Source organism: Triplophysa dalaica, chromosome 8, assembly GCF_015846415.1.
Source record: "Triplophysa dalaica isolate WHDGS20190420 chromosome 8, ASM1584641v1, whole genome shotgun sequence".
In the NCBI taxonomy this organism is placed as follows: Eukaryota; Metazoa; Chordata; class Actinopteri; order Cypriniformes; family Nemacheilidae; genus Triplophysa; species Triplophysa dalaica.
In genome coordinates, this window is record NC_079549.1 from 18,284,701 (window position 1) to 18,305,753 (window position 21,053).

At 43.9% G+C, this 21,053-nt stretch overlaps 1 protein-coding gene across 1 annotated transcript in view; it reads left to right on the forward strand.

The window, feature by feature from the left end:
• Positions 1-21,053, forward strand: part of lrp1bb (low density lipoprotein receptor-related protein 1Bb) — a 242,854-nt gene that overhangs the window by 141,234 nt on the left and 80,567 nt on the right. The window contains exons 21-27 of the mRNA XM_056754675.1: positions 456-656; positions 2,952-3,197; positions 5,265-5,462; positions 6,946-7,150; positions 8,495-8,659; positions 15,422-15,666; positions 19,672-19,803. Coding sequence (XP_056610653.1) covers positions 456-656; positions 2,952-3,197; positions 5,265-5,462; positions 6,946-7,150; positions 8,495-8,659; positions 15,422-15,666; positions 19,672-19,803 — 1,392 coding nt within the window. The remainder of the gene's footprint in view (positions 1-455; positions 657-2,951; positions 3,198-5,264; positions 5,463-6,945; positions 7,151-8,494; positions 8,660-15,421; positions 15,667-19,671; positions 19,804-21,053) is intronic.

Consider the following 21,053-nt stretch of genomic DNA (forward strand, 5'->3'; position numbering starts at 1 on the left):
TATTAAAAACAAAGAAGTGAAAAGACAGCAAGAATTCATATTTCCACTTTTCTTTTTTAATGTATTTTACTGTAATTTGCATCTATCTAGATTCATGCTTTACTTTCAGCATAGTAAAATCAATCAACATGGGACTTTTTGATGTCACACTCGCCCTAATTGTAAATGATTGCCTTGCAAAAAACACAGTAATAGCCAAACCATAAAAGAGCTCAACAATTCTTCAACCTTTGATGTCAAAACTGTCCTAAAAAAAGTAATGTACTGCTACTAGACCACTGTAATGCAGACAGAATGCTAAATCTGATACTCAGATAATTTGGAAACACAGAAAATCTGAACGTCATCTCTGCTTGATGTTCCAGCACCTTTCATTTTATACCGTACCTGCAAACAGCAAATTTGGTCTGACAGCTTGATTTATTTCAAGATCTAACTGAGTGTTGTGTCCCAAGGGAAGTGCATCAGCAAGAGCTGGGTGTGTGATGGAGACAACGACTGTGAAGACCGCTCGGATGAGGAATCCTGTGAGACTTCCATCTGTAAGCCTCCGACTCAGCCCTGCGGTAATGACTCCAGCACCTGCCTGCCCCCCCACAAAATCTGTGATGGGAGATTTGACTGCGCTGACCAATCAGATGAGGGACCTTTCTGTGGTGAGTACGTGCAGATCCGATACGGATATTAATAAGAGCTGTGTCTATTGGACGGCTGCAGGAATTATACGAAATTAAAGGCAGCATAAAATGAATTTTAATAAAACGGATCGAATTGAATGACTGACATTTTGAAAAGAGACATTTGGAGAAACGTCCATACATGGATTTGTGTCCATACAGTGGAATTCAATGGGGGCCAGCACTGTTTGGATGTGAACATTCTTCAAAATATCTTCTATTGCGTGCTGCAGTAGAAAGAAATTCATACAGGTTTGGAATGACATGAGGATGAGCATATGATGACAGAATTTTAGTTTTTTACAAACCATCCCTTTACATGTTGAATTTTATTGAACGACAATTTGATTTTAATATCACTGATTCTGGTTCTGTGGATGAGCCACATTTGCAGCTATTGTTTAAGTTATAGTTCACCCAAAAATATAATTTTAGTCATCATTTCTTTACCCTCACAAATTCTGTGAAACACTGATGAAGACATTTTGAGAAATGTCTCAGTGGTTTTCGTGTCCATAAAATGGAAGTCAATGGGGGGCAAAGTTGCTTGTTTAAACAACATTCTTAAAACATTTTTTTGTCTTAGACGGGTCTTGAATGACATGAGGTTGTTTAAATGATGACAGAACTGTAATATCCCTTTTCAAGTGTAATTTATTGAACTTCAACTGGTGTACGCCCCTGTTTCTGGTCCTTTACAAGCAAAAAGTAGTACATTTGAAATGAGTATATCCAATAAAAGTTTATTAGGCTTTACAGCTAACAGACATTGTCTAAAAGCCACAAAACTTCGATTTTGAATTCATGTGGTTTTCAATCAATACAAGCGTTGGCAGTGATATTTAACACTGTAATGCTTTCATTCACAGCCTCACTGTGGTACGTATTGTATATATTTGCCTTGTGACCAGCACACATTAAAACCACTATCGTATTATGTGCCATCTACTGCATTCTTTATAAAAAATTCTTGAGTTAGTCATGTGGATACAGCCGAACCATAAAAACAGCAATTAATGCAAAATGTTAAATCCAGAACAATATAAAATTGGATTTGTACACTTGAGCGACTCAATATGTATTATGTTTCCTTCTCTTTTGGTGAACAGACCCGGATGATACTTTGTTTGTTTCCACAGTTCGTGTCCCTCAGGGCTACTTGATTCTCTTTGTGTTGCGTCCTTGAGCGAATGTAATGGAAAACCAACACATGCTCTGTATGCTATCGGTACCACAGCTTGAATCGGAGCTAAACAGGAGGATCTGTTTGCTTGTGAAGTTCTCACCGGGGAAAGAGTCTCCAGAGAGTCAGCGATGTATAATTCTCTCAGAATGCAACTAGACAAACATTTCAGTGATTTTTAGTTGCCTGCAGATGCCCATGGGATACCACAGTTCCAGGTACTAAAGACAAGGTGCATTATCTGTCTGACTGGACCTGGACCTTTCATTGCCAATTAGATCATGCCAATAGACCTTGAGGGGCTGGCTGGTTCGAGTCAGTGCACCGAGCCTCAATGCCATTTGTAACCACTGGGAAGCAGCTATTCTCTAGTTTCATATAGACTTTAGGGCCCCCTGTGAGGAAAATTCAATTCTCTCTTCCAGGCGCAGAGGGATCATCTTAATCAGCGAAGGCAAAGAGACCTTGGAAAGTGTCATTTTATCAAGACTGTGTTTCCCTCCCTTTTGTCTTTCTGCCGAAGATGTGCCATCCTCTAAAAAAGGACCAGGCGCATCCGTGAAAGAAAAAAAACTTATCCATTAGAGATGAGAGACTAAAAGAAACCTGAGTTTGTCCCATCCATTCGAAAAGAAAATGATGTATCCGAGACCCACTTTTCATTCCTTTTAAACTTAAGAAAAAGCCATTTTCCACCTCCAATGACTTTGTTTGGCCTGCGCAGTGGCTGAAATCGGTCTCCATAATTCAGTTCTGTGGTTTTCATGGAGCCTGTCTAAAGCATAATGTAATTCTTTGCATAACTGCTTTTTTATCATACTTGGCTGCTCATGTTGATTAGGTCAGCATGACTGTATAGTCAACAAAGAAACGGCAAAAGTTTTGGGATGAGGGATGATAAGCTTGCTTGAAATTTCCCTCTCGAATTGTGCAAATGTTCAGTCCAAACCGTAGACCGACTGGTCTTTACTCATGTGTGTCTTTTCTGTTTCAATTCACGCTTTGAATCTCATATGCGGGCAAACATGACTTCCTATCACCTGCCTTTTTTATGTAATCCTTTTTTCTCTCTCTGTTCTTCTCTTTTCCAGAGAAATGTTTGCAGGGGAACGGGGGTTGCAGTCACCAGTGTGCAGTGATCCCCAGCAAAGGGGTGGTGTGTTCCTGTCCCGATGGACTCAATCTGAGCTCTGACAACCGCACGTGCGAGACGGTGGACTTCTGCACAAAGCACCTGAAGTGTAGTCAGATATGCGAGCAACATAAAACCGTTGTCAAGTGTTCCTGTTATCCTGGCTGGACACTCGATCCAGATGGAGAGAGCTGCAGTAGCATCGGTACTTCAATACCACAAGCTTGACACTGTCGATATCTGATATTTAAAAGAATTTTCCCCCGAAAACGCATACTTTTTTTTATGGAAAAACAAATGTAGCTGGTTTATCATAACCAGATACTGTCAAGGTACACAAAAAGGAGTGATGACAAAACGATTAATCATGATCGTTCCATTCCAAAATAAATGTATATTTATTAGTGTATATTAATGCACAAATGTACATGTATGTATATAACAATTATTTACATGAATATATATAAATTTACATTACATTTATTCTATAATTATATTCTATAAATATTATTTATGTTATTATTATACATATAATTTATATATGGTAAAAAATATATATACTCATATTTCTTATGTATTTTGTATTTATATACATGTTACACATGGAATATTATATAATCACAAACATTTGGATTAATCATGATAAATCGATTTGACAACACTAAAAACATAAATCTTTGGGTAAGATAGTTTTTGGAAAAAGCCACAAACTTGAATAAATCGTGTATTTTTATGTTATTTACATAAAATTCTGTATATTTAGCTCATGCAAATTGATAGACCTTAACCTTACATAGACTTACTTAAAGGGATAATTTACACAAAAATAAAAATTGTCATCCTTTATTTGTCCTCATGTCATTCAAAACCTGTATATGACCGTTTCTTCTGTGCAACACAAAAGAAGATATTTTGAGAAATGGTCAATAGGGTCAAGTCAAAACTGTTTGGTTGCCAACATTCTTCAAAATATCTTATTTTGTGTTGCACAGAACAAACAGTCATATACAGGTTTATAATGACATGACGGTAAGTAAATGATGACAGAATTTTCATTTTTGCATGAACTGTCCCTGTAAGTTACACATTTATTTAATATTCATATGGACTAGTTCTGTAATCTGTCCACAGTGCACAGCAATAAGAGCAACAGTAATACAATGACAGCAGGATACACAGGCTGGAGTTTCCCATTGAGAAGCTAATGTCTTACAGCAGCAAGCCTGCCAAATGCTTTTAAATTGTCTCAGGGTGTCTGAATTTGGGTCATTAGTCAGAATATGACAGTGAGCATCTGTGTGGTATTTTATAGATTTAGCTTAAGTGACATGTATAGCTCCAGAGAGTAAGCCCTTGTTTTAGTAGATTGCCACATTTATAGCTCTCAGCAGGTTATCTGCATTATATGAGAAAATAATTTCTCATTGTGGTGGTGACAGGGGCCAAGCGGATAAAGAGCTAGGCTGGAAAGGGAAGAAGTTCTATCAAAAATGTATTTGTGTTAATGATTATCATTATCATAAGAAAATACAACAATGTGTTATAGTTAAAGGGATAGTTCACCCAGAAAAGAATTAAAATGGTCATATTAATCTACAATCCTGTCATTTTAAACCTGTATGAGCATTGAAAAAACGGTATGATATTTTCATTTTGAGCACAGACTACATTTTTTGACTGCAGAAGACAAAAGAAGATATTTTGAAGAATGTTGGTAACCGAACAACGGAACTACCCATTCACATCACAAAATCAATGCAAGTCAATGGGTACGGCCATTATTTTGTTACAAACATGCTTCAAAATATCTTCTTATGTGTACTGCAGAAGAACGTCATGCAGGCTTGAAATGACAATAGGGTGAATAAATGGTCTAAGAAATGTTTGGGTGAACTATTCCTTTAATATATCAATCAAGTGCTTTGAGTAAAAAAATGGACTAAACTAAAACTTAAATAAGATCTGAGTCTCATTTTTTATTTTGTTTCTTTTTCTGTTGTACTCTTTTTGGTCCATTTAAAGAGATCTTAGTCTTTTAAAGAGTACTCGAGTGTGAAAGCGCCTTTAATCTCAGATTGCTCTAGGTGTGTTGTCCTTATAATGAGTGTACTGTGAGTCGTTGCGGATAAAAGCATCAGCTAAAAGCCTCATTAGCATTTACACGCAAAAAAAAATGCACGGTTGATGACTGCGCACAAAGCCCGACTCTCCTGAATCTTCTAATGCACAGGTGTGGAGTGTTAATGACCAGTTTGTTTCTTCCGTCTCCCAGATCCCTTTGAGGCCTTCGTTATCTTTTCCATTCGGCATGAGATCAGACGAATCGACCTTCATAAACGTGACTACAGCCTGCTCGTGCCCGGCCTTCGCAACACCATCGCTCTCGACTTCCACTTCAACCGCAGTCTGCTCTACTGGACCGACGTGGTAGAGGATAAGATCTACCGGGGAAAGCTCTCAGACACCGGAGGTAATAAACCCACAATGTTTACGTCCCGCTCAGTCTTTGTTTAACCCAAGCTTTAGTTTGCGTGGAAATTGTATTTTCTTTATACACGGGCAGCATCCCCTGAAGAGCAATGCATGGCGGTATGCATTGTGCATGAGCTGGCCCTCTGAATGATGGGTAAAGCCCCGGTATAGGAGCTGATGAATACCCTTGAATTGTTTTGAAGACTTTTTTGAAGCTGCATTAAGCACACTACCCAGTTTTTCTCTCTGAGGACCAGGCTCCCATTGCAGCTATTGCTGTCCTTTTGTTAGCATTTCAAAAAGCCCTCCACAGCCGAGGATAATGGGCAACAGCTGGATTATAGACAGTGGAGAAAGTCTTTAATTCGTTCTGAAACACTGAGGGGAAAACTTCTCCTTAAGTGTCAGCATGTTCCTCGAGTTCTTCTGAATAGACCAGCATTGTTGGTCATGAATGTATGTTGTGTTTTGGATGCCCGGGTCACGTGCGCCAGCTGTGCCAGAGGTACTTGTGGCGGTACGTTTCAGTTACAGTTTATGCCCGGCTGAATACTTGAATCATGCACCATTAAACATAGCTGAAATGTAACCCCACATGAAAACGAAATAATTGCGTAAGCCTAAAACCAGAAGTGACGGTTAAAGTACAGTAAATTGGCAGACCTACTGAAATGAAACAAAGCTAAATAATCCAAGTTTTGTGTTCGCCTGTCCAATTTTTTTTTTTACTCCTCATGTACAATATATTTTATCATTCTTATTTAAGTATTAGTTTATTAACTCTTATTAATTTAAAATTCCACTTATGAGTATTCATAAATTTTTTTCAGTCTTTTGCCCTGAAGCATAAAGGTTGCAAGTTACTTTACTAATCCTTACAGTAGTCAAATGATGTCAAACTGACATTTCCCAAAAAAAATTACCCGACAGCAAAGCTTATAAATAATTGCATAAGCTTACAATTGAAAATTGTGGTAAAGTAAGGAGACAGTTTGTAACACAGATTTTTATGTTTTGTGTTTAACCGAAAAAAGTTGCGGACTGAAGTTTGAATATACTGTACTTTTTTACAACTTTATGACCACATTGTTTCATGGTAAAATGTAATATAAAGTAATACAGTAAAGCAACATTTGTAACAAAAAAGAACTAAAATGTCCAGTTTATGAATGTATATACTATTTTCATATTCTGATCCCTTGCTTGGGATGCTGATATACCTCCCATCCAGAGTATCTTAACCAGCAACCCTGCCTTGACTAATTTCTTTTGAAAATGCTTGTTGTATGACCAACGACATGGTCCATTACCCAAACCGGCATGGAAATTCTGATTCATGGCGGTCTAAACTAGTCTTTTCAGCAGGAAGTGGCTTTTTGGAAAGGTTAAGTCAAAAGGAAGCTCAAACCAGAATACTTCGGTCTGCTGAATTCGATATCCCGTGCACCCTATGAAATAGATTGAGTGGTTTGTTTTTGTAGGTGTAACCGGGGTGGAAGTTGTGATTCAGCATGGCCTGGCCACCCCAGAGGGACTCGCAGTGGATTGGATTGCAGGAAACCTGTACTGGATTGACAGCAACTTGGATCAGATAGAGGTGGCCAAGCTGAACGGCCAAATGCGAACCACTTTGATCGCCGGTGGTATGGAACATCCGCGAGCGCTGGCTGTAGACCCGGGCCTGGGGTGTGTATTCATCTTGAATAATATATAGCACACTATAATTTATTTTTATCATTTTCTACTTTTTCTTAAAATGCACCTCTTTAAAAAGCATTTTTACGTCAGAAGTTCATTTTTACATCACTATTTGTCCTCATAGAGATACTATTTTGGGCACATAACAGAGCAATCATATTTCAGGGGATTTGTTTGTCATCTATTACTAATGATAGTTCTAGGATAACACGCAGCTTCTTGCTGTTTATTCTTTGAGTCCTCTTTCTTTTTTTGTCTCGGCTCCACATGCTTGGAGGAAGAAGGCTCATATATGACACAAGCTCACAACAGTCTTTAGATTATCCCAGCAGTATTTCAGGCCAGAAAATAATGCTTATTGACATTGTTGTGGTTTATGTTTATCTCCTTTATACAGCAGCGATAATTACGTCCAAACTCTGCGAGCTACCCATGCGGTCGTCTTTGCAGTCTGAGAAGAGCTCATGTTGGCGCACGGTTGGATGGCGTGCTGAAAGCTATTTCTCTCAAACCTGAAAAGAACAATTAGCAAAGTCATTCAAAGTCTGATTTCACACTCCAGCAGTGTGGCGGATATAAAAAAAACACAGAAAATGCCCCACGCAACTGTCATGGAGCGTTGCGTGTTGAAAATAAAGTGGATTAGTTGTCTGTAATTAGCCATTCTTTTATTCATTGAAAGCTTGAATTAATGAATGTAGACCACAGACCGATGATTTGGCCCGCTGTAAGGGAGAAAGCTACGTCCTTGTAGCGATATATTTGTATATTTTATGCTTACCTTCTGTCCTCTGCAAACATTCGGCTGGGAGTTTAATTATTAGCGCTGATGTCTGATGCGTGAACACGATCACACATTTCATTAGCGCGTGAGCTTGATGCAAGTATTTAGCATTTTATAATCCCAGTAATACACCTATTAGAATGTGCCCTTTATTTTTATACCATCACAGAGAACTACAGCATCGTTATAAATATCCCTCATATTATATTATGATTGATTTAACGTCCTGCTTGTTTATGGTGCCCGAGAACCTTGTGAATGTAAATTAATTATAGTAATTATAAAATTAATTCATTGGTCTGCGTTTGAGATTTTCTGACCGAGCAAAACCAAGTAGATTGTTATTTTAATATGCAATTGAGTCCTTTTTTTGTTCTGTTTGAATGACGTATTTAAAACTAATTGTTTGGTTTTTCATCAATTCAGACCACAAACAGAAAATGATGACTGCAATAAATGAGAACATCACATCTGAATTAATGATGTTGATGTGATGCGTGCTGTTTTATTTGGAAGAATCTATTTATATTCAGTTATTTTGTTGGTAGCATTCTGTTCTGGACCGACTGGGATGCTACTTTTCCTCGGATTGAAGCAACGTCAATGAGCGGAAGTGGAAGACATGTTGTGTTTAAAGACATGGAGATCGGAGCCTGGCCTAATGGTCTAACTCTGGACCATCAAGAGAGGAGAATAGTGTGGACAGATGCTCGGTAAGGCCATCTACAACATCTAGATGCATACTTAAAATGCATCACATGTAAGTGAATGTCTTTAAATTTCCAGTGTATGAAATTTAGCGGCATCTAGTGGTGAGGTTACGAATGGAAACGTCTTGGTTACGTATGTAACCTCAGTTCCCTGATGGAGGGAACGAGACGTTGTGTCGAGAACGACAGATGGGGTTCGCCCTTGAGAACCAATCAACTCTGACTACTATAGAAAAGGCCAATGAAATTTGGCGAATGCAATTTGCATGCCGGGCTCCGCCCCCGGAAATCCGGTATAAAAGGAGGCCGGCGTGCAGCATTCACTTACCTTTGTTCTGAAGAGCCTGAGACCTCTCAAACTGCAGCAGAATACGATACGTGTTCGTGGCATAAGGGACACAACGTCTCGTTCCCTCCATCAGGGAACTGAGGTTACATACGTAACCAAGACGTTCCCTTTCTGTCGGTCTCTCGACGTTGTGTCGAGAACGACAGATGGGGTTGCCTATGGAAAACGCCACAACGCTGTATCGCGTCACAATCTCTAGCGAAGCGACGGTAACAAGCCTGGGCGTGTCATCTCGAAGCTTTCGTGAGACTGTAACCTTCCAGTGTGGTGGTCGGGGGGTTCCAGAGCTTTCTTGGAGAAAGATGGGTACAGCCCTGACCGGTAACTGTCACGGACGGGGCCTTAGCTCTCTATAGGCGAGAGGCCGTCCAGATCAGTTTACACCGGGTAAGCGCGACTCTTAATCAGAGAAGCGCTACAGAGGCCACCTCCTACCCGTGGGGAGGAATATGGTGGATATAGGTATGGTCTCGTCCTTGGAGGAGAACGCATGGAACGTGCGGACTGAGTAGTTAACCGCGAGGTGGAGGCCCACCTGGGGAAGCTCATGGGTTACCAGGAGTGGGAACCATTCTCATGAGGATACATCAGACGGAACAGCCCACGGAGGGGGTGTTACAGACGTCCGGTAGCACTAGGTCCGGTTAGAGCTATCTGTGATAGCTCACATGGTATCCCGGCCTAAGGGGGAAGGCTGCTCTGCCCAGCCAGCCCCCAGGGGGTGCTTGTTTGGTGATGGATGGAATGCCTATTCTTAACCAGTGTCTGGGTAAGAAGGGAGGCTGGTGAGGTACCAGTTTCTTAGCGATGTGTTCGGGTAAGAAGAAAAGGTAAATAGCACACTGACCCAACCTGTTAGAGGGTGGAAAGGTGCTTTCGCAGGCATACGCCCCCCCGGATGCCAGTCCTACATGTCGCCACGCAGGACGTGGGCTGACACCGGGTTTACGCGAAGGTTGTTAACCCTTGCGAAGGTGTTTGGGCATAGCCCAACCCGCAGCTCTACAGATGTCTGCTAGAGAGGCGCTTCTGCCAGTGTCCAGGAGGTGGCTAAACTCCGTGTGGAGTGAGCCCTCACTGCCAATGGGCATGGGAGATTCTGAGATCGGAATGCCGTCGTAACGGCGTCCACGACCCAGTGCGCCAGCCTCTGTTTGGAGACAGCCTTCCCCTTCTGCTGTCCTCCAACAGACACGGAGCTGGTCAGAGCTTCAGAGCTCTGCGTGCGGTCCAGTACGTACTGGACACAACACTAATCGGGTTGGGTCTTCCTCCCCTATGGGGAGCGCCTGCAAGTTCACCACTTGGCCCCGGAGGGAGTAGTGGGAACTTCTTGGGCACGCATCCGGGCCTGGGTCTCAAGATAACGTGAGAGTTTCCAGGGCCGAGTTTAAGGCAATCCAGGGACACGGAGGATGCTCGGTGGTCCCCTACCCTCTTGAAGGAAGTGAGCGCCGTCAGGAGGGCCGTCTTACTCTATGAGGAAGATCGGAACCTCCGAGGGGCTCTTTGGGGGGCCCTGAGGCTCCCCAGGACCACTTAGGGTCCCAAGAGGGTATGGAGCGAAGATGAGGCGGATTCCGCCCTCTCGCTGCCTAGGAACCTGGTGACCAGGTCGTGTTGCCCTAGAAACTTTCCACCGACTGAGTCGTGATGAGTGGCAATAGCGACTACATACACTTTCAGTGTGGAAGGGAGATGTTAGTCTCCAGTCTCGTGAGGAGGGGAACACAATCCTGATCAAGCACCTCAGTGGGTCTTTCTCGTTGAGAAAGACACCAGGACGAGAAGAAGCACCGTCTAGAGGCGTGTAACCGCCTAGTAGATGGGGCCCTAGCCTGGGTGATGGTCTCAGCCGTATAGGGGGAGTAGCCATCTTAGGATCTTCTCGTCCCGTCTAGACACCAGACATGGGTGTTCCAGAGGTCTGATCTGGGATGCCAGAACGTGTCCTTCCCCTGAGAGAGCAGGTCCTCTGTCAGGGGAATGGTTCAGGGGGAGTCGCTGTCCAGAGCATCGGCTCTGAGGCCAAGTGCGGTTAGACCGGTGTGGTGTAACCAATAACACTTGGTGCTCCTGCTCCCTGACCTTGCACAGAGTCTGTACAAGAAGGCTCCTGGGGGGGGGAAGGTGTGCTTCCGCCCATCCCGCGGCCAGCTGTGCGCAAGGATATCCGTGCCGAGGGCAGGGACTATCAAGCAGGCAAATGGTGGTGTTACGGGAGGTGAACAGGTTTTACCTGGGCCTACCCGAACAGCCTCCAAATGAGCTGGACTGCACGGGGGTGGAGTCGCCACTCTCCACGAGGCATAAACTGGCGAGAAAGCACGTCGGCTGTCTAGTTCAGTTTGCCCGGGGTGTGTGGCCTGCAGGGAACGAGTCACCTGTTGACTCCACCGGAGGAGGCGTCGAGCAAGTTGTGTTTAGCTGCTGTGTGCGAACGCCACCCTGACGATCTGTATTCGCTACAGCTATAGTGCGGTCCTCGGAACAGCACGTGCATGTCTCGCACGAGAGGCCGTAGCCTGCTCAGTGCAAGTAGCATAGCCCACAACTCTTGGCAATTGATATGCCAGCGCAGGCGGGGGTTCGTCCAACACCCCACCTGCGTGCCCGTTGCACACTACACCGCACCCCTGCAGGGAGACTTCAGTCGTCACCACGACCTGCCTCATAACCTGCTCAAAGGGACCTGAGTCCGTCGAAAAAGTCATAAAGACTAGGGGTTATGGTGCGTCGGCAGCAGGGCGGCATCACCATGCGCCTGCTGCCGGTGTGCCACGCTCTCCTCGGAACTCGACTCTGAAACCAGTGTTGGAGCGGTGTCATGTGCATCAACTCGAGGGGTATTAACCCGCGAGGACGCCATGTGTCCCAGGAGCCTCTGAATTGTTTCAGGGGGACCGCTGTCTGCCTAAAATGTTCATTTCAGACAGTTCAACACTGGTTGGGCACAACTGCGGACAGGTGTGCCGACATGGTGACAGAGCTGAGTTCCATACCGAGAAAGAGGATGCTCTGCACTGGGGAGAGCTTGCCCCTCTCTTGGTTGACCTGGAGTCCCAATCGACCTAGGTGCCGGAGCACCAGGTCCCTTTGTGTACATAACAGATCTCGCGAGTGTGCCAAGATAGGCCAGTCGCTGAGATAGTTTAGTACCCGCTCGCCTTCCTCCTCTCAGGGAGAAAGGGCGGTCAGGGACAGACCGAAAGGGAGGACTCTGTACTGATATGCCCGCCTCTCGCACGCGAACCGTGGGAACGGCCGGTGTCGAGGAGGATCGAGACATGAAAGTAAGCGTCCTTCAGGTCGATTGCCACGAACCAATCCTGACACCTCATAGATGTCAGGACGCGCCTCTGTGTGAGCACCCTGAATGGCAGCTTGTGAAGGTGCTCTGTTCAGGGTACGCAGCCTTTGGGGGCAACCCGCCGTCTTTCTTGGGAACGATGAAGTGCGGGTGGTGACCCACTGAACATCTTGGTTTTGAGGGACGAACTCGATGCCTGTTTTGCCAGAAGGGTGGTGACCTCTACCCGAAGTACGGAGGCGTCCCTGCCTCTGACAGAGGGAGAGATGATGCCCCGAAACTTGGGTGAGTCTCTGGCGAACTGGATCGAGTAACCAAGACGGACCGCCCTCATTAGCCAGCGAGACAGTGTGGGCAGCTCTCGAGCTCCCAGGGACTGTGACAGGGTGACCAAGGGGACGGTCTGCTTCATCATTCCCACGGGGGGTGGTTCGTCGGCTGGCGGAGCTAACCATGTCGCGGGGAGTCCCCGGAGGGAAGGTTTTTGCTCCGCCTGCTTACCTGCCTGGCGGGACAACGGCACGCACTGTCGGTTTGAGAGTGGTGACGGCTGTCGTATGTGTACGACCTCACGCCTCGCCAGGGTGTGAGGTCGGTTCGCCGAGCACAGTCCAGTGGAGTGTGCGATCGGCTGCAAGTAAACCCGGGGAGAACAGAAAACTCAGTGAGTAAGTGGGCGCCAAGCCCTAACAAGGGCCCGGCTTTGGTGACGAGGCAGGAGTCGTCCCGTACCGACCGATCAGAGCCGTGGCTGTGAAGGTTCGGGCCCGATGTTGTTCTCCCTGGGGTCTTCCCGTCAGTGTCCCTTCTCGCGAGGAGGTTGCTGACGGGGTGGAGGTTTCCCCCTCGACCTCTGCTTCCGGGGTGCCGCCTGTGGGGGCACAGGAACCGGAGCCGATGTCGAAAGGGTCCTGGGTTGCAGGGAAGCAGACGTCACGTGAGATCTCGGAGGCCTGTAGGCGGCCGAGTCGCGGCGTGAAAAAAATGTGGTTAATTGCCACCGTCGGCTTCGCCGTCAAAAAACTGCTGAGCGCAGTCCTCGACGGTGTTACCAACAACCCACCCTGCGAGATGAGTGCATCAAGAAAGCGGACTTCCTTGCTGTCACTCTTCTGCACAAGGTATAGCCGGGGGTGTCTCTCCTGGACCACTACCGTGGACATCGTCCGACCCAGGGCCCGTGCCGCCACCTTAGTCGCCCGTAGAGCGCTGTCAGCGGTGGCACGGAGATCCTGCATTATACCCGGGTCGGCCTTACCCTCGTGGAGCCCTCTCAACGCCCTGGCCTGGCGGACCTGCAGGATGGCCAAGGCATAGAGAGAGGAGGCAGCCTGGCCCGCAACATCGCAAGCTTTCGACACCAGTGATGCCGAAGTCTTACGTGCTTTGGACGGTAGGAGTGGTCGATCCCCCCCCAGGTGGTAGCCGTCCGCGGCACAGGTGCACCGCAGGCGGACGTTCCACCCGGGGGATCTCAACGCAGTCCTTGGCTGCCTCACCATCGAGGGAAGTAAGGGAGCCGGAGCTGGTTTCACTGGAACGGTCCGTGAGTGGAGCGTTCCAAGTTTTACACAGCTCCTCATGCACCTCCGGGAAAAACATGGCACCCGGGGTGGGCGCGGTTTGCACCGCGCACCGACCTCGGGAACCACGCATCCCCGGGTTAGCACGGATGACATCACTTCTGCTTCCTCCTGAACTCGACCGCTGGGGGTGGAGTTTGGATTCGGCAGAGTCGGATGCCAGTCTCCCTCCGATGCTGCGAGCGACATCTCATCTACGTCACACATCGTTTCCGAGTGTGTGCGTGAGGATCCGGACGGTATGCCACCGCCGGTTGGGGAACGTTCAGAAGAGCGAATCGGGGTGCGATCGGCCCGTGAGCACTTGGCTGGCGGGTTTACGTTCGCAGAGTTCCCCGTATCACTAACGCTGCTAACGTGGGTGGTCATCGGGGCCGTAGCCACAGATGTCACAGCCCGGGTAGCAGACGAAATGGTGGCTGGTTCCCGTAGGAAGACAGCCACCCGTGACCGCAACTTCTGAATGACAATCTGCCCGCAGTGCAGGGAGATGTGTCAACGAACGCTGCTTCAGTGTGCTGGACGCCCAGACACCTAATGCAGCGATCGTGTCCATCCCCCTCCTCGATGAGGGTGCCGCACCCAAGAGAACAGCGGGACATGCCGCGCTGGAGAATGCTCAGTCAGTCCTGAAAAGGACTTTTAAAAAAAAATCTCTAACACCTCCGGAACCGCCGAGACGCCCAGGGGAAGGTCGCTGCAGGAAGGGACGATCCGCTGTAACACGTCGTAGCACCAGCGTGTAGTTGTAGAGGATTGAATCCTGAGTTGTACTCATGAGCGATGGCTCTGAAGAACAAAAGGTAAGTGAATGCTGCACGCCGGCCTCCTTTTATACCGGATTTCCGGGGGCGGAGCCCGGCATGCAAATTGCATTCGCCAAATTTCATTGGCCTTTTCTATAGTAGTCAGAGTTGATTGGTTCTCAAGGGCGAACCCCATCTGTCGTTCTCGACACAACGTCGAGAGACCGACAGAAAGGGAACCAATGGCACACTCCCCCTCACTTTCGAAGTACTAGGCTCACACAGAACTAAGATGTCGTCACGTTTTTGCTTCTTTGTTGAAGGAGATTGCGTATTCACGTAATACGCTCTGTAAAGCAGCTTGTCTGTTTAGGGTTACTGTAGAAACAACATGGCAAATTCCATGTAAGGGGATGCGTAGTGTATGTAGATATAATCACGATTTGGTTGTATATTAAAATGTTTAGTCTTTTCCTATGTTAAATTGTAGTGGTGTAGAACTTACATATTTCACATTCACTACTTTAAAAAATGTCAACATATCGTAGTTAAAAATGTCAATATATTGTAATTAATTACTTATGGGTGAATTGTTATTCATTGTTGATATGACGAACACAATTAGCCGTTTACTGAAATAAGCTGAGCATCTGTTGTCCTGTGTCATTAAAACAGATGTGTCTTCAGTAACTCCCTCAGGAAGCTGTCATCATTGTAACACCTTGTTGATATAGACGCAGAGTGCCATTCTCACCTCATATTTCTATTTCTCCTCAGCTCAGATGCAATATACTCAGCTCTGTACGACGGCTCCGGGGTCATAGAGATCCTCAGGGGCCACGAGTACCTGTCGCACCCTTTTGCCGTCTCTCTCTTTGGAGGAAATGTTTACTGGACGGACTGGAGGACAAACACTTTAGCCAGAGCAAATAAATGGACAGGTCGCAATGTGACAGTGATCCAAAAGACAAGTGCCCAGCCATTTGATTTGGAGATCTACCATCCTAGCCGACAACCTCAAGGTAGTTCCACATGCACATGCTAATTGAATTACTTTTGTATATATTTTCTGCTTAATATTACTTTATCTTAGTATCTTCTTGTTTACTTTTGTTTTTACTCGAATTTTGTCGAGCCCCAAGGGCGGCTCACGTGGAAAACTCAAGATAACGTGTACGAAACCAACTTCCCATGCCGTAGTTTACACAAGCAGGAAATATGCATTGATACACCCTCATTCCACATGTTATTTGGTTACTTATATTTTTTGGTAAACTGTCTTTGTAGTGTGAAGCGAGGGAAAGCTATGGGTGACTTACTTCAGCTCCGCAGGCATGTCCTGAACAATAGCTTGCCACTGTAAATCGCTATTTTTCAGAAATGAACCAGCAATTTTAGCCAAGATTTTTTCAGAGATGACAGACATGATGTTATAGAATAATGATTTAACAAAAAACCAATTTTGACCAAAAAATTACTTTCAACCTATTTTTTTTATATATTTATGAAAATGTCCCAGTGCGACATCCGATGGGTTTTACTAGATCGCATCACATATTTTTAAAGGCAATAGGCCTTAGGTCACACTAAATCGCACCTGGAATATTACCCATGGTTTTATTATAGTAACCTTTTTTGCCAGATTGATTTAGTTTTAATACAAATACCATGGTTAGACTGTGCTTGTTGTACTAAGAGTTTGTGGTTGCTATGGGCACACTACAAATACTATTGTGAAACCATAATTAATTTTCTTAAGGAATGCAATACATTTTTATATATTACTAAGATTACAAAAAAGTAAAGTGAATAGATGTACGTTTGTGTTCATGGTGATATAAAAGAAAAATGACTGACATTTTCTTCGAGACCAGAACAATGACATGTACCTAAACGTCCTGGTGGACAGCAGGATCACAAATTATCAAAAACATACCGAACAATAACAAAATCACGTTAGGAATAATTACACCACTGTATATTCGACGATCCTGCCGAGTAACCAAAGACAAGCACAGCCGTGTTTCCATAGTAATAACTTGTGTTTATTAAACAAATAACAGGCACCTCAGGTCACTTAAATTTAATGACTAAATGTGTCTAGGCAAGAAATCCAAAGAGAACATCCTTACGAGACAATTTGACAGATTTTAACGTTTGCTGTGTGAAGCACTTTTTCGGGCACATCACCTTCCTGTGTCTCATTTTACATTGTGAGCTCATTCTACGAGCAAACCCCATCATAGTATGTCTTAAAATTTTCACGATGTCCGCTAACATACTGAATTTCTTGTTACTGTAGAAATAATATGTTTGGCAGATAAAGAGGAAATTTTCCCCGTCCCTGCTCTGTGTGGAGCAGATTCATTTAGGTCGAATCCCGCTGATCACTCATTTCTCCTGCCAATCTGGAAGGCCAAACAAGAGCAGCTGAATAATTGAAAACGGGTCATGCAGAGAATAAGCGGGTCCGATGTGGGCTCAAGATGCTTTTTTCCTCAACCCAAATACATTTTTATCGTTTCACGGTAAAGTGTCAGGCGGGTTTTTCTCTTTTCTGTTAGTATGGGCAGATTTATGTTTCATTGAACGCACTGTTTGCATCTTTAAAGGGAAAAAAAACGTGCAAAAAAAACGTGCAAAAACGTGCATTAAAAAGAGTTATGTAGACACAATTTACGATTCATTTTTATTTCATTTAATTACTTACTTTACTCGTTAAACAGAAGGCGCATTAAACGCACCATTTGGACCAGAAGACAACATATTGGCTCCACAAACACAAAAATATGATGTCATTATGATGCAACATTCATGTAACCCAATTTCCTTTCCCGCTACTCAACGCTGATTACACAAATTAGATTTTGTGATTGTTGAACTACGTTTTAACCGAAGATTTTGTCATTTTAAAGTGTGCCAGGTGTCCAGATGTCCAAAAAAGGCCTTCTGCGAATGTTCATCATCCGAGTTAATCTCATTTGCATCATTTCAACCAGCTCGAATCTCCAGGGAGCATCGCCAAAACAACTCATGTTACCCTGCCACAGCACCCCAAGCCGAAGAGCTGTTTTATACCGATAAGTGTCAACAAATTGTGCTGCATTGCCAAGGAAGCCAATAAGTACAGCTAATCCAATTTTAGAGAGCCCATGGGAATGTCTGCCTATTAAGAGTGTCCAAAATTTCGACTCTGGACCCTGACAGTGCATGGTGATTGTGTTTATGTTTGGCCCCTGCGGTTCTGGCATGAGAGGTAAGGACCTCAGAGGGTCTGTAGGGAGATGAAGGGGCTACGCTAACTACCCTAATGGGCTGAGACCGCAGGCGTCAGTAGGCATTTGGTTGTTAATGCGTTATTTGTGGTGAAAGGGCTGTGGGTTCAATTTCAGGAGATCAACACAGGTTTCAAGGGTTCCCATTTTAGTGCCTGTGTGGCACAGTGTTGTAAGCACTTTTCCAGCACTATGCTGACAAGCAAACTACTTTAAATTACTATTGGTCTCTGCGAGGAGGGTGTATCTTGCCATATTTAGACAAGGCTGAAAACAACAGCGAAAATTTGAATTATACTCCACGGCCACTTTACATATATTGTAGCACTGTTACTCACAAAGGGAACCCAGATGGATGGGGTGTTTTATGAAATCTGTAGCTGATTTATGAGTACAAACGAGTGAGTACATCCAAATTACGCGTTTCCATCAAGAGTCGAGTACGCCAGCACTGTTTATACGGCATTTATTCAAACCAAAGACATATTTTCCCCCCAGACACGCTGAATGTATAATTAATACTATGGGATTCTAGACTATAATTGAGTCATTTGTTTGAATCTTTGCGATTGCTTGAAACTATATGCTGGCTACATAAATGAATAGAGTTCAACGTCAGAGATAAATATTGTGGCTAATTTAAGAGTCCCTTTGGATCAATTATTTACAAGATGCAACTACTTTTGGATATAATTTCAGCTTTTTGCTCCGGATTCGTGAATGGGTTAAAATCTCTCAGCAACAGGCGGTAGTCCTGCGTATGACACAAATGTTAAGATTTGGTATGCAGCGAGCAAAGGGTAAGTTTCCTGCGAAATCCCCACCGCAGGACAGATCCAGAGAAATAGGAGTCAAGCCTTTCAGTCACTGTGATGGAAAAAGAAGCTTGTTGGAAATTTAAACGCACATGAAACATGTTGGTGCCGTGACCTAGCGGTTAGAAATATAGTTCAGAAACGTAAAAAAAAAGGTTGTGCGTATTTTTCATTCGTGCATATTTATTCTCCTTGTTTTGCATACAGTGTGCTATATAAATAAACGTGTTTTGATAAGCTACACTACCTAAATATGTAAATAGCCATACATTGCCAACTTGTCAACATTATAAAGCTGACTTTTGGGTGGAGAATGTTTGGAAGCGACTGATAGTGTCTCAACATCAACAAGGTAAATGAACTGATCAAACAGAACTGCACAACTAAATCTGTATTTTGTTACTTTTTGTTGATCTAGAGTGAAGCAGCTTTCAGAGCTGAAGATTTGATAGAAATCAGATTCAATAAGTTTTTTAAGAAAGACTTCCTGAGAAACCTTAGAAAGATCTTATGGCCGATTGACCTTCAATGTGTTTTCTTAAGATCTGTCCATTCATTTCTTTAATTGTATTATAGCATAATCATACAAAAGCCCTTTTTCAAACTGCCATTCAAAACTCAAGTCAAGTGTCTCTTGGTATCAAGAGAAGTACAATGGGTGAAGGACATCCACATTGCAAGTCTTGTTCATTCGATAAATAGCCTTTGCTTCTGAAGTAGCCTGGAATTGGAAATATAACAGTTTTAACTTATATTTTTCTGTTTCTGTCTGTAAACCCAATAGTCACAACTGTTAGTAAATGTTTGTTCAATTGATGTCAGAAGCGGTTCTTGTTGGTTTCTTTTAAGACTGTCGCTCTCCTTAAACAGTTCATTGGATAACACATTGATTTTTTTCCTTAGTGGTTTTATATGCGTGTCATCCTGTGTTTTTCAGCTTCAAACCCATGCGAGGAAAACGATGGAAGAGGTCCTTGCTCTCACCTCTGTCTGATTGATTACAACCGCACAGCTTCTTGTTCCTGCCCTCACCTCATGAAGCTCTCTCCCAACAACCGCTCATGTGTTGGTGAGCATGCCGCTCTATAGCATCCCACTTTACAAAGAGAGCATATGGGAAAATTTAGGGAGTGTTAGTTTAGCATCTGAAAATCTGTATTTCTTGTGCTGTGTCCCTCACATATATCTTTGATTTTTAATATTTTTTTAAAGTAAATGTGATATAATTCCACCCCATCCTGCTTTCATTTCTTCAAAAAAGTCAATATCAAACATAGAAGCGAGGGTTTAATTTAAATTGGAAAATGAAATTGGAAACAATTTTACTCTAAATACATTAAACAGTGGGCAGACCTGTCGTCTTTTTGTGTGATCTGTGGGTATCCGCAGCCTGTGGCCTTACGCCTATGGCTGAAACACAGTCACGCTGATGTAAAGTCACATCACACTGTTGCCGGTGTGATATTGTTTTATTAAACCAAAGCTCATGCTGATTCAAATACCAGTTCTGTCATTCAGCATTCATTAACTTTGCAAATTAACTTTTAAACCAGACGTGAATTTTTACATTAGGGGGTTGGTGATACTGTAAGTTATGATAGTTACATCACTGCTGTGGCTGATTTATGATTGGTTAAATTTGGAGATGCACCGATATATCAGCCATTAATAGGTATTGAGTGATAAAAGCAATTTTTCACGATATAGTTTTTTAATACCGATGATCAGGGGAGATATTCCACGTCAATCAAAAGCAGTGAAATTGTACCCTTTATATAGAAAATGTTAAAGGGGTCATTTGATTTGGCTAAAACAAATATTATTGTTTGCTATAGATGTAATACAATGTGTATACACGATTTAAGGTAAAAAAACACTGTATTTTCCACATACTGAGCGTGTTTGTATCTCCTCTTTGCTCCGCCTCTCTGAAACACGCTTATATTTTACAAAGCTCATCGCTCTGGAAAGCGGGGTGTGCTATGATTGGCCAGGTCACTAGTGCAGTAATTGGTCGAATACTGCACGGAAATGTAACGCCTTTTACCATTTTCGGAACATCAGGCTGCGTCAGCGACAATACAATGAGATTTACAAGACCGCCCACCTTACTTACGTATACATTTGGGCTGTCTTACCACGTCAAGTCAAATCATACCACGAAGTGACGTACATCCTGGGTCTGGGTTCACATTCGCTTTAAGATAGAATGCATCTTTTGTTTCGACACTTAAATATTTGCAATTTTACGTGTCTAATACATTCATGGGCAACTTATAACTCTCCAAAGACACAAATTAATAGTCATTCTATGAATTT